This window comes from Petromyzon marinus, unplaced genomic scaffold (genome assembly GCF_048934315.1).
Source record: "Petromyzon marinus isolate PM22_M1 ecotype Great Lakes invasive population unplaced genomic scaffold, UKy_Petmar_22M1.pri1.0 PM_Scaffold_88, whole genome shotgun sequence".
In the NCBI taxonomy this organism is placed as follows: Eukaryota; Metazoa; Chordata; class Hyperoartia; order Petromyzontiformes; family Petromyzontidae; genus Petromyzon; species Petromyzon marinus.
In genome coordinates, this window is record NW_027423697.1 from 85,947 (window position 1) to 100,000 (window position 14,054).

Below are 14,054 nucleotides of genomic sequence, written 5' to 3' on the forward strand. Positions count from 1 at the left end.
GTGGCCTGGTACCTGGATCTGTTTGCGTGGACTCAGCTCGCAGGACTCGCCTGTGCCCCCTGGAGCGGGGTGATGATGGACCGCGCGAGGCGAACGGACGGCTCCCCGGACAGACGACGCACGGACTCGCGGACACGGGAACACGCAGACTCACACAGAGACTCACACAGAGACTCGCGCAGAGACTCGCACAGAGACTCACACAGAGACTCGCGCAGAGACTCACACAGAGACTCACACAGAGACTCACACAGAGACTCGCTCAGAGAATCACACAGAGACTCACACAGAGACTCACACAGAGACTCACACAGAGACTCACGCAGAGACTCGCGCAGAGAATCACACAGAGACTCACACAGAGACTCACGCAGAGACTCACACAGAGACTCACACAGAGAATCACACAGAGACTCACGCAGAGACTCACGCACAGACTCACGCACAGACTCACACAGAGACTCACACAGAGACTCGCTCAGAGACTCGCTCAGAGACTCGGGCAAAGACTCGCACAGAGACTCACGCAGAGAATCACACACAGGCTCACACAGAGACTCGCTCAGAGACTCGCACAGAGACTCACACAGAGACTCACACAGAGATTCACCCACAGACTCACACAGAGACTCACACAGAGACTCACACAGAGACTCACACAGAGACTCACACAGAGACTCGCACAGAGACTCGCACAGAGACTCGCACAGAGACTCGGGCAAAGACTCGGGCAAAGACTCGGGCAAAGACTCACACAGAGACTTGCACAGAGACTCACACAGAGACTCACACAGAGACTCACACACAGACTCTTCCGCGTACAAAGGCCAGAAAACGGATGAACCCCTCGCTCACCCCCGTGAGTGCTTTCACGTGTGTGCGTGTACATGTGTGTGTTCACGTGTGTGTGTGTGTGTGTATTCACACACAACTGATGGGGCAGTTGTGGAGAGAGTGGAGAGTTTCCCATACCTGGGCAGTGTGCTTATGACTGGCTCCAGTTTAACAGCAGAGGACTCACTCCGAATCAGTCGAGCGGCAATATCTTTTCATCGGTTGCGTAACGCTGTGTGGAAGCTACCTGGTCTGTCGCTGCGCACTAAGCTTCAGGTCTTCTCGGCCACGGTCATTCCCTCCCTTCTCTACGTTTGCGAAACGTGGACCCCCCTAATGGAACATCTTCGCTGGTTATGAACATTTAGGCTGGCCTGCCTACGATCCATCCTGGGTTTAACCAGGCTGGATTGTGTGAGGAGCTCACAAATCCTTGAAAGATCTGGGCACGGTCCCATCGGTGAGCTCCTCCGGCAGGCAAGGCTGCGATGGCTGGGTCATGTAGCCCGCATGCCCAGCCACCGCATGCCGAAACAGCTTTTGTTCGGCCGGATCGAGGGGACTAAACGGGCGCGGCACGGGCTAGAGAAGAGATGGAGTGATGTGGTACAGGAGGACGTGGAGCTGAGTGGACTTGCCGATGACCGGTACCAGCGGTGTCAAGATCGGCCTCTGTGGAGGAGGCTCGTGAAGGACGCTACTGGGCAGTTGGAGGCAGTCGCCCTCCAACAACAACGGAGGGTGGAGGAGCGATGCTCAGAACAACGAGCGGAGCGCCGGGTGGCTAAAGCACAGCAGGTTGGCACAGTAGGGGGCACAGGTGGTGCATCAGCCCTGCTGGGTCTGCCCCGTGACCTCCTGCCAGCGGGCGTTCGACACTTCACGTGGCCTCAAGGTGCACATGGCCTGGCACAAGCGTCGTGGTGATGTCACCGCCACTTAGTGGCGAATGGCGGTTGTTGTTGTGTGTCTACACGCGTGTGTGTGTGTGTGTGACGATTATCTGAACTGGTCCCGGGCCTCCCCTAGGTCGACTCAGCCTAAAATGAGTACCTGGTGCGGTGTGTAAACATTGCCACTGGGGAGACAAAGGCGGTCGGGCGTGGTGCTGGCCACCCACCCCCTCGTGTACCAATCCGGCCTTCATAGGTGCTCGCTAACAGCACTTGCCCCTACAGTCTGTTAAGGCTATACGGGGGATCTTTGTTATTGTGTGTGTGTGTACATGCGTGTGTGCGCGTGTGTGTACACGCGTATGCGCGTGTGCGTGTGTGTACACGCGTGTGTGCGTGTGTGTGTGTACACGCGTGTATGCGTGTGTGTGTGTAAACGCGTGTGTGTGTACACGCGTGTGTGCGTGCGTGTGTGTGTGTGTACACGTGTGTGTGTGTACACGTGTGTGTGTGTACACGCCCGGGTGCGGTCAAGGGATGGCTCCCTATTGCTCAACCACGTTATGTATGCTGATGACTTGGTAATAGCTGCTCAGTCAGAGGAGGAGTTGGAGACGCTGCTGCTGAGACTGGAGCATGCCACTAAGAGGTGGGGCCTTACCATCAGCCCCACCAAAACTAAGCACCTGCCTGGGTATTTTGTACCATCGGACACTCCACCACCACAACTCCCAATCGGTGATGGGGCAGTTGTGGAGAGAGTGGAGAGTTTCCCATACCTGGGCAGTGTGCTTATGACTGGCTCCAGTTTAACAGCAGAGGTCTCACTCCGAATCAGTCGAGCGGCAATATCTTTTCATCGGTTGCGTAACGCTGTGTGGAAGCTACCTGGTCTGTCGCTCCGCACTAAGCTTCAGGTCTTCTCGGCCACGGTCATTCCCTCCCTTCTCTATGCTTGCGAAACGTGGACCCCCCTAATGGAACATCTTCGCCGGTTAGAAACATTTAGGCTGGCCTGCCTACGATCCATCCTGGGTTTAACCAGACTGGATTGTGTGAGGAGCTCACAAATCCTTGAAAGATCTGGGCAGGGTCCCATCGGTGAGCTCCTCCGGCAGGCAAGGCTGCGATGGCTGGGTCATGTAGCCCGCATGCCCAGCCACCGCATGCCGAAACAGCTTTTGTTTGGCCGGATTGAGGGGGCTAAGCGGGCGCGGCACGGGCTAGAGAAGAGATGGAGTGATGTGGTACAGGAGGACGTGGAGCTGAGTGGACTTGCCGATGACTGGTACCAGCGGTGTCAAGATCGGCCTCTGTGGAGGAGGCTCGTGAAGGATGCTACTGGGCAGTTGGAGGCAGTCGCCCTCCAACAACAACGGAGGGCGGAGGAGCGACGCTCACAACAGCGAGCGGAGCGCCGGGTGGCTAAAGCACAGCAGGTTGGCACAGTAGGGGGCACAGGTGGTGCATCAGCCAGTCATCTCAGTCAGTCGACCCGTGGCACCTGGGTCTGCCCCGTGACCTCCTGCCAGCGGGCGTTCGACACTTCACGTGGCCTCAGGGTGCACATAGCCTGGCACAAGCGTCGTGGTGACGTCACCGCCACTTAGTGGCGAATGGCGGTTGTTGTTGTTGTTGTGTGTACACGTGTGCATGTGTGTGTGTGTACACGCGTGTGTGTGTGTACACACGTGTGTGTGCGTGTGTGTGTATGTGTGTGTGTATACGCGTGTGTGTGTACACGCGTGTGTGTGTGTGTGCGCGCGAAGGGCTGGTGGTAACCCCTTCCACTTGGCGCTTGTTCCATTGAAACACCACGGTGGCAACACCCAAATAAGCCTCGTGCCCTAGGCCCCGGGTGGAAACGCATTCAGGTTGTCGCCTCCTCGGGCAAACCACGGAGCCAGGAGACTGAATGCCCCCCCCCTCCCTCCCGAGCGGGGAGGGGGGGGGGGGTATCCTCCGGTAACGGGAGACCCCTACTGCAAGCGCTCACCGCGGCGGGGGGGGAGAGGCTGCCACTCGTCTGTCGGGAGCTGGACCGGTACCGCCTGGATCTCTGCGGTATTTCAGGAGGTCCGGTGGACCGGCTGTGGCTCCCGCCACCATGAGGGGTGGACAGTCCCTCTACTCGGGGCAGCAGACTGTCAAACAACAGGGTGTGGCTCTTCTTCTGAACGGAAGAATGAAGGGGGCGTGGGAGCGTGGCGGTGAGGTGTGGGAAGCTGTAAGCCCCAGGCTACTTTGGGCTCGCCGTCCCATCAATCGGAGGCGAGGAGTGGTGGTCGTGGTTACTTATGACCCCACCGAAGACGCACATCCGTGGTGGAGGGATGCAGGCAAAGCCGATGAGTCAGATGCCTTCTATGACCTCCTGTCACAGGTGCTGGCTAAAGTGGCCCCTCGGGATAGAGTCATCATGTTGGGTGACTTCAATGCCCGAGTTGGTCATGATGCTGGCACCTGGTCTGGAGTGATTAGAAGGCATGGGCCAGATCAGCTCAATAACAACGGTAGGAGGCTGCTAGATATTTGTGCAGCCCATGGGATTGTAATTACCAACACGCTGTTCCGGCATCAGCGCATCCACACAACATCATGGATGCATGCCGGGTCCAAGCAAGAACATCTGCTGGACTACATAGTGACGGACCAGCGGATGCGAGCCTAAGTCCTTGACACCAGGACCTACCGTGGAGCTGATCTGCCCACTGACCATCGACTTGTCATCTGTAAGATGCGCCTGCCATTCTTCCACTCTAGTGGTGGGTGTACACCCAGGATCCCATTCAAACCCTTAGTGGCATGGTCTCAGCCAGCTGATGAAAGTTTCAAGCGAGAATTTCATCATCGCTTGCGGCTGGGGTTGGCATGGTCCCCCACTCCTCCTGATTTTGAGGGTAAATTGGCGAGGTTTAGGACTGGTTCATGCAGCTGCAATGGCTGCTTTGGGTACGCGGTCCAGACCTCCCCAGAGACCCTGGCTGACTCCATGAAAAAAGTAACGTGCAGCGCCTCACCTTTTACCATCAGGGGGAATAAACGGTGATCCAATCTCCGACCCCCAGGAACAGGTTTGCAGATTTGCTTAGCATTTCTGTGAGGTCTTGGGGGAGGGGAAATCCCTCAGTCAGGAAAACATCATGGCACAAAGTGAGGATGACCCTGCTGAGGCTGCGGTGCCTCAAATATTGGAGGAGGAAGTCACCCCCTGTGAGTGGCTGGCTGAGGTGCCATCTGTTGAGGAAGTACTGAAGGCGATCCAGAGTCTGAGACCAGGAAAGGCAGCGGGCAGAGATTATCTCCCAAGCTAAATGCTGAGGGAGGTTGGCGTTTGTGCACAGACTGCCCTATATGACATCATAAAAACAGTCTGGGCCACTGGACGGGTTCCGCAGGATTGGAAGGATGCCCTGGTGGTCCCCCTCTTTAAGAAGGGGGACCACACAGACTGTAACAACTACTGGGGCATCTCACTCCTCAGTGTGCCGGGAAAGGTCCTGGCAAGGATTATTCAGCATCGCCTTGCCAGGCACGCTGAGGAGAGGCTTGCGGAGCCCCAATGCGGTTTCAGGAAAGGGCGGTCCTGCACGGATGCCATATTTTCTGTGTGTGTACACTGTGTGTGTACACTGTGTGTGTACACTGTGTGTGTGCACACTGTGTGTGTGTGTGTACACTGTGTGTGTGTAACACTGTGTGTGTGTATGTGTACACTGTGTGTGTACACTGTGTGTGTAACACTGTGTGTGTGTATGTGTACACTGTGTGTGTACACTGTGTGTGTAACACTGTGTGTGTGTACACTGTGTGTGTGTGTACACTGTGTGTGTGTGTATACACTGTGTGTGTGTACACACTCTGTGTCTGTACACTGTGTGTGTGTACGCTGTGTGTGTGTGTGTACACTGTGTGTGTGTGTAACATTGTGTGTGTGTACACCCTGTGTGTGTATGTGTACACTGTGTATGTGTGTACACTGTGTGTGTACACTGTGTGTGTGTGTACACTGTGTGTGTGTACACTGTGTGTGTGTACCCTGTGTGTGTGTACACTGTGTGTGTACACTGTATGTGTGTACCCTGTGTGTGTGTACACTGTGTGTGTGTGTGTGTGTAACACTGTGTGTGTGTGTACCCTGTGTGTGTGTACCCTGTGTGTGTGTGTGCACTGTGTGTGTACGCTGTGTGTGTGTACACTGTGTGTGTACACTGTGTGTACACTGTGTGTGTGTACCCTGTGTGTGTGTACACTGTGTATACCCTGTGTGTGTACACTGTGTGTGTACCCTGTGTGTGTGTACACTGTGTGTATGTGTACACTGTGTATGTGTGTACACTGTGTGTACACTGTGTGTGTACACTGTGTGTACACTGTGTGTGTGTACACTGTGTGTGTGTGTAACACTGTGTGTGTGTAACACTGTGTGTGTGTAACACTGTGTGTGTGTACCCTGTGTGTGTGTACACTGTGTGTACCCTGTGTGTGTGTGTGTGTACACTGTGTGTGTGTACCCTGTGTGTGTGTGTACACTGTGTGTGTGTACCCTGTGTGTGTGTGTACACTGTGTGTGTGTACACTGTGTGTGTAACACTGTGTGTGTGTAACACTGTGTGTATGTGTGTAACACTGTGTGTGTACCCTGTGTGTGTGTGTACGCTGTGTGTGTAACACTGTGTGTGTAACACTGTGTCTGTAACACTGTGTGTAACACTGTGTGTACCCTGTGTGTGTGTGTACGCTGTGTGTGTGTAACACTGTGTGTGTACACTGTGTGTGTGTACGCTGTGTGTGTGTAACACTGTGTGTACACTGTGTGTGTGTGTACGCTGTGTGTGTGTGTAACACTATGTGTGTGTACCCTGTGTAACACCCTGTGTGTGTGTACACTGTGTGTGTACACTGTGTGTAACACTGTGTGTATGTGTGTAACACCCTGTGTGTGTGTGTACTGTGTGTAACACCCTGTGTGTGTGTACACTGTGTGTGTACACTGTGTGTGTGTGTAACACTGTGTGTGTGTACACTGTGTGTGTACACTGTGTGTGTGTGTAACACTGTGTGTGTAACACTGTGTGTAACACCCTGTGTGTAACACCCTGTGTGTGTAACACTGTGTGTGTGTAACACCCTGTGTGTGTGTACCCTGTGTGTGTGTGTGTAACACCCTGTGTGTGTGTGTGTAACATCCTGTGTGTGTACACTGTGTGTAACACTGTGTGTGTCTAACACTGTGTGTGTAACACTGTGTGTAACACTGTGTGTAGCACTGTGTGTATGTGTGTAACACTGTATGTGTGTACCCTGTGTGTGTGTAACACCCTGTGTCTGTGTGTAACCCCCTGTGTGTATATGTGTAACACTGTATGTGTGTAACACCCTGTGTGTGTGTGTGTATCCTGTGTGTGTGTGTAACACCCTGTGTGTGTAACACCCTGTGTGTGTACACTGTGTGTGTAACACTGTGTGTGTGACACTGTATATGTGTACCCTGTGTGTGTAACACCCTGTGTGTGTGTGTAACACTGTGTGTGTGTAACACCCTGTGTGTGTGTGTGTATCCTGTGTGTGTGTAACACTTTGTGTGTGTAACACCCTGTGTGTGTGTGTAACACCCTGTGTGTGTGTGTGTAACACTGTGTGTGTGTGTATCCTGTGTGTGTGTACACTGTGTGTGTGTGTGTGTGTAACACTGTGTGTGTGTGTACCCTGTGTGTGTGTACCCTGTGTGTGTGTGTGTGCACTGTGTGTGTACGCTGTGTGTGTGTACACTGTGTGTGTACACTGTGTGTACACTGTGTGTGTGTACCCTGTGTGTGTGTACACTGTGTATACCCTGTGTGTGTACACTGTGTGTGTACCCTGTGTGTGTACACTGTGTGTACACTGTGTGTGTGTACACTGTGTGTGTGTGTAACACTGTGTGTGTGTAACACTGTGTGTGTGTACCCTGTGTGTGTGTACACTGTGTATACCCTGTGTGTGTACACTGTGTGTGTACACTGTGTGTGTACACTGTGTGTACACTGTGTGTGTGTACACTGTGTGTGTGTGTAACACTGTGTGTGTGTAACACTGTGTGTGTGTACCCTGTGTGTGTGTACACTGTGTGTACACTGTGTGTACCCTGTGTGTGTGTGTACACTGTGTGTGCGTACCCTGTGTGTGTGTGTACACTGTGTGTGTGTACCCTGTGTGTGTGTGTACACTGTGTGTGTGTGTACACTGTGTGTGTAACACTGTGTGTGTGTAACACTGTGTGTATGTGTGTAACACTGTGTGTGTGTAACACTGTGTGTATGTGTGTAACACTGTGTGTGTACCCTGTGTGTGTGTGTACGCTGTGTGTGTAACACTGTGTGTGTAACACTGTGTCTGTAACACTGTGTGTAACACTGTGTGTACCCTGTGTGTGTGTGTACGCTGTGTGTGTGTAACACTGTGTGTGTACACTGTGTGTGTGTACGCTGTGTGTGTGTAACACTGTGTGTACACTGTGTGTGTGTGTACGCTGTGTGTGTGTGTAACACTATGTGTGTGTACCCTGTGTAACACCCTGTGAGTGTGTACACTGTGTGTGTACACTGTGTGTAACACTGTGTGTATGTGTGTAACACCCTGTGTGTGTGTGTACTGTGTGTAACACCCTGTGTGTGTGTACACTGTGTGTGTACACTGTGTGTGTGTGTAACACTGTGTGTGTGTACACTGTGTGTGTACACTGTGTGTGTGTGTAACACTGTGTGTGTAACACTGTGTGTAACACCCTGTGTGTAACACCCTGTGTGTGTAACACTGTGTGTGTGTAACACCCTGTGTGTGTGTACCCTGTGTGTGTGTGTGTAACACCCTGTGTGTGTGTGTGTAACATCCTGTGTGTGTACACTGTGTGTAACACTGTGTGTGTCTAACACTGTGTGTGTAACACTGTGTGTAACACTGTGTGTAGCACTGTGTGTATGTGTGTAACACTGTATGTGTGTACCCTGTGTGTGTGTAACACCCTGTGTCTGTGTGTAACCCCCTGTGTGTATATGTGTAACACTGTATGTGTGTAACACCCTGTGTGTGTGTGTATCCTGTGTGTGTGTGTAACACCCTGTGTGTGTAACACCCTGTGTGTGTACACTGTGTGTGTAACACTGTGTGTGTGACACTGTATATGTGTACCCTGTGTGTGTAACACCCTGTGTGTGTGTGTAACACTGTGTGTGTGTAACACCCTGTGTGTGTGTGTGTATCCTGTGTGTGTGTAACACTTTGTGTGTGTAACACCCTGTGTGTGTGTGTAACACCCTGTGTGTGTGTGTGTAACACTGTGTGTGTGTGTATCCTGTGTGTGTGTACACTGTGTGTGTGTGTGTGTGTAACACTGTGTGTGTGTGTACCCTGTGTGTGTGTACCCTGTGTGTGTGTGTGTGCACTGTGTGTGTACGCTGTGTGTGTGTACACTGTGTGTGTACACTGTGTGTACACTGTGTGTGTGTACCCTGTGTGTGTGTACACTGTGTATACCCTGTGTGTGTACACTGTGTGTGTACCCTGTGTGTGTACACTGTGTGTACACTGTGTGTGTGTACACTGTGTGTGTGTGTAACACTGTGTGTGTGTAACACTGTGTGTGTGTACCCTGTGTGTGTGTACACTGTGTATACCCTGTGTGTGTACACTGTGTGTGTACACTGTGTGTGTACACTGTGTGTACACTGTGTGTGTGTACACTGTGTGTGTGTGTAACACTGTGTGTGTGTAACACTGTGTGTGTGTACCCTGTGTGTGTGTACACTGTGTGTACACTGTGTGTACCCTGTGTGTGTGTGTACACTGTGTGTGTGTACCCTGTGTGTGTGTGTACACTGTGTGTGTGTACCCTGTGTGTGTGTGTACACTGTGTGTGTGTGTACACTGTGTGTGTAACACTGTGTGTGTGTAACACTGTGTGTATGTGTGTAACACTGTGTGTGTACCCTGTGTGTGTGTACGCTGTGTGTGTAACACTGTGTGTGTAACACTGTGTCTGTAACACTGTGTGTAACACTGTGTGTACCCTGTGTGTGTGTGTACGCTGTGTGTGTGTAACACTGTGTGTGTACACTGTGTGTGTGTACGCTGTGTGTGTGTAACACTGTGTGTACACTGTGTGTGTGTGTACGCTGTGTGTGTGTGTAACACTATGTGTGTGTGTACCCTGTGTAACACCCTGTGTGTGTGTACACTGTGTGTGTACACTGTGTGTAACACTGTGTGTATGTGTGTAACACCCTGTGTGTGTGTGTACTGTGTGTAACACCCTGTGTGTGTGTACACTGTGTGTGTACACTGTGTGTGTGTGTAACACTGTGTGTGTGTACACTGTGTGTGTACACTGTGTGTGTGTGTAACACTGTGTGTGTAACACTGTGTGTAACACCCTGTGTGTAACACCCTGTGTGTGTAACACTGTGTGTGTGTAACACCCTGTGTGTGTGTACCCTGTGTGTGTGTGTGTGTAACACCCTGTGTGTGTGTGTGTAACATCCTGTGTGTGTACACTGTGTGTAACACTGTGTGTGTCTAACACTGTGTGTGTAACACTGTGTGTAACACTGTGTGTAGCACTGTGTGTATGTGTGTAACACTGTATGTGTGTACCCTGTGTGTGTGTAACACCCTGTGTCTGTGTGTAACCCCCTGTGTGTATATGTGTAACACTGTATGTGTGTAACACCCTGTGTGTGTGTGTATCCTGTGTGTGTGTGTATCCTGTGTGTGTGTGTGTAACACCCTGTGTGTGTAACACCCTGTGTGTGTACATTGTGTGTGTAACACTGTGTGTGTGACACTGTATATGTGTACCCTGTGTGTGTAACACCCTGTGTGTGTGTGTAACACTGTGTGTGTGTAACACCCTGTGTGTGTGTGTGTATCCTGTGTGTGTGTAACACTCTGTGTGTGTAACACCCTGTGTGTGTGTGTAACACCCTGTGTGTGTGTGTGTAACACTGTGTGTGTGTATCCTGTGTGTGTGTACACTGTGTGTGTGTGTAACACTGTGTGTGTGTGTACCCTGTGTGTGTGTACCCTGTGTGTGTGTGTGTGCACTGTGTGTGTACGCTGTGTGTGTGTACACTGTGTGTGTACACTGTGTGTACACTGTGTGTGTGTACCCTGTGTGTGTGTACACTGTGTATACCCTGTGTGTGTACACTGTGTGTGTACCCTGTGTGTGTGTACACTGTGTGTATGTGTACACTGTGTATGTGTGTACACTGTGTGTACACTGTGTGTGTACACTGTGTGTACACTGTGTGTGTGTACACTGTGTGTGTGTGTAACACTGTGTGTGTGTAACACTGTGTGTGTGTACCCTGTGTGTGTGTACACTGTGTGTACACTGTGTGTACCCTGTGTGTGTGTGTACACTGTGTGTGTGTACCCTGTGTGTGTGTGTACACTGTGTGTGGGTACCCTGTGTGTGTGTGTACACTGTGTGTGTGTACACTGTGTGTGTAACACTGTGTGTGTGTAACACTGTGTGTATGTGTGTAACACTGTGTGTGTACCCTGTGTGTGTGTGTACGCTGTGTGTGTAACACTGTGTGTGTAACACTGTGTCTGTAACACTGTGTGTAACACTGTGTGTACCCTGTGTGTGTGTGTACGCTGTGTGTGTGTAACACTGTGTGTGTACACTGTGTGTGTGTACGCTGTGTGTGTGTAACACTGTGTGTACACTGTGTGTGTGTGTACGCTGTGTGTGTGTGTAACACTATGTGTGTGTGTACCCTGTGTAACACCCTGTGTGTGTGTACACTGTGTGTGTACACTGTGTGTAACACTGTGTGTATGTGTGTAACACCCTGTGTGTGTGTGTACTGTGTGTAACACCCTGTGTGTGTGTACACTGTGTGTGTACACTGTGTGTGTGTGTAACACTGTGTGTGTGTACACTGTGTGTGTACACTGTGTGTGTGTGTAACACTGTGTGTGTAACACTGTGTGTAACACCCTGTGTGTAACACCCTGTGTGTGTAACACTGTGTGTGTGTAACACCCTGTGTGTGTGTACCCTGTGTGTGTGTGTGTGTAACACCCTGTGTGTGTGTGTGTAACATCCTGTGTGTGTACACTGTGTGTAACACTGTGTGTGTCTAACACTGTGTGTGTAACACTGTGTGTAACACTGTGTGTAGCACTGTGTGTATGTGTGTAACACTGTATGTGTGTACCCTGTGTGTGTGTAACACCCTGTGTCTGTGTGTAACCCCCTGTGTGTATATGTGTAACACTGTATGTGTGTAACACCCTGTGTGTGTGTGTATCCTGTGTGTGTGTGTAACACCCTGTGTGTGTAACACCCTGTGTGTGTACACTGTGTGTGTAACACTGTGTGTGTGACACTGTATATGTGTACCCTGTGTGTGTAACACCCTGTGTGTGTGTGTAACACTGTGTGTGTGTAACACTGTGTGTGTGTAACACCCTGTGTGTGTGTGTATCCTGTGTGTGTGTAACACTCTGTGTGTGTAACACCCTGTGTGTGTGTGTAACACCCTGTGTGTGTGTGTGTAACACTGTGTGTGTGTGTATCCTGTGTGTGTGTGTGTAACACCCTGTGTGTGTAACACCCTGTGTGTGTACACTGTGTGTGTAACACTGTGTGTGTGACACTGTATATGTGTACCCTGTGTGTGTAACACCCTGTGTGTGTGTGTAACACTGTGTGTGTGTGTATCCTGTGTGTGTGTGTAACACCCTGTGTGTGTAACACCCTGTGTGTGTACACTGTGTGTGTAACACTGTGTGTGTGACACTGTATATGTGTACCCTGTGTGTGTAACACTGTGTGTTTAACACCCTGTGTGTAACACTGTATATGTGTACCCCGTGTGTGTAACAATGTGTTTGTAACACCCTGTGTGTGTAACACTGTGTGTATGTGTGTAACACTGTATGTGTGTACTCTGTGTGTGTGTGTAACACCGTGTGTGTGTAACACCCTGTGTGTGTGTAACACTCTGTGTGTGTAACACTCTGTGTGTGTAACACCCTGTGTGTGTACACTGTGTGTAACACTGTGTATATGTGTAACACCCTGTGTGTGTGTGTAACACTGTGTGTGTGTAACACCCTGTGTGTGTGTGTAACACTGTGTGTGTAACACCCTGTGTATATGTGTAACACTGTGTGTGTGTAACACCCTGTGTGTGTGTGTAACACCCTGTGTGTGTGTGTAACACCCTGTGTGTGTGTGTGTAACACCCTGTGTGTGTGTGTAACACTGTGTGTGTGTGTATCCTGTGTGTGTGTGTAACACCCTGTGTGTGTAACACCCTGTGTGTGTACACTGTGTGTGTAACACTGTGTGTGTGACACTGTATATGTGTACCCTGTGTGTGTAACACTGTGTGTTTAACACCCTGTGTGTAACACTGTATATGTGTACCCCGTGTGTGTAACAATGTGTTTGTAACACCCTGTGTGTGTAACACTGTGTGTATGTGTGTAACACTGTATGTGTGTACCCTGTGTGTGTGTGTAACACCGTGTGTGTGTAACACCCTGTGTGTGTGTAACACTCTGTGTGTGTAACACTCTGTGTGTGTAACACCCTGTGTGTGTACACTGTGTGTAACACTGTGTATATGTGTAACACCCTGTGTGTGTGTGTGTAACACTGTGTGTGTGTAACACCCTGTGTGTGTGTGTGTAACACTGTGTGTGTAACACCCTGTGTATATGCGTAACACTGTGTGTGTGTAACACCCTGTGTGTGTGTGTAACACTGTGTGTGTAACACCCTGTGTATATGTGTAACACTGTGTGTGTGTAACACCCTGTGTGTGTGTGTGTAACACCCTGTGTGTGTGTGTAACACCCTGTGTGTGTGTGTGTAACACCCTGTGTGTGTGTGTAACACCCTGTGTGTGTGTGTAACATCCTGTGTGTGTGTGTAACACTGTGTGTGTGTGTAACACCCTGTGTGTGTGTGTGTAACACCCTGTGTGTGTGTGTGTGTACACTGTGTAACACTGTGTGTATGTGTGTAACACTATGTGTGTACCCTGTGTGTGTGTAACACCCTGTGTGTGTGTGTGTGTAACACTGTGTGTGTGTAACATCCTGTGTGTGTGTGTGTACACTGTGTGTAACACTGTGTGTATGTGTGTAACACTGTATATGTGTAACACCCTGTGTGTGTGTGTAACACCCTGTGTATGTGTGTAACACTGTGTGTATGTGTGTAACACTGTGTGTACCCTGTGTGTGTGTAACACCCTGTGTGTGTGTACACTGTGTGTATATGTGTAACACCCTGTGTGTGTGTACACTGTGTGTGTACACTGT

General features: G+C 50.6%; 1 protein-coding gene across 3 annotated transcripts in view; it reads left to right on the forward strand.

Moving 5' to 3' along the window:
* Positions 1 to 14,054, forward strand: part of LOC116958454 (uncharacterized) — a 79,126-nt gene that overhangs the window by 42,739 nt on the left and 22,333 nt on the right. For all 3 annotated transcript variants that reach the window (XR_012941011.1, XM_076064897.1, XM_076064898.1), the window contains exon 10: positions 2 to 859. Coding sequence is in view for 2 of the 3 variants with exons in the window: in XM_076064897.1 (XP_075921012.1) it covers positions 2 to 859 (858 nt within the window). In the remaining variant the exon portion in view is untranslated. The remainder of the gene's footprint in view (position 1; positions 860 to 14,054) is intronic.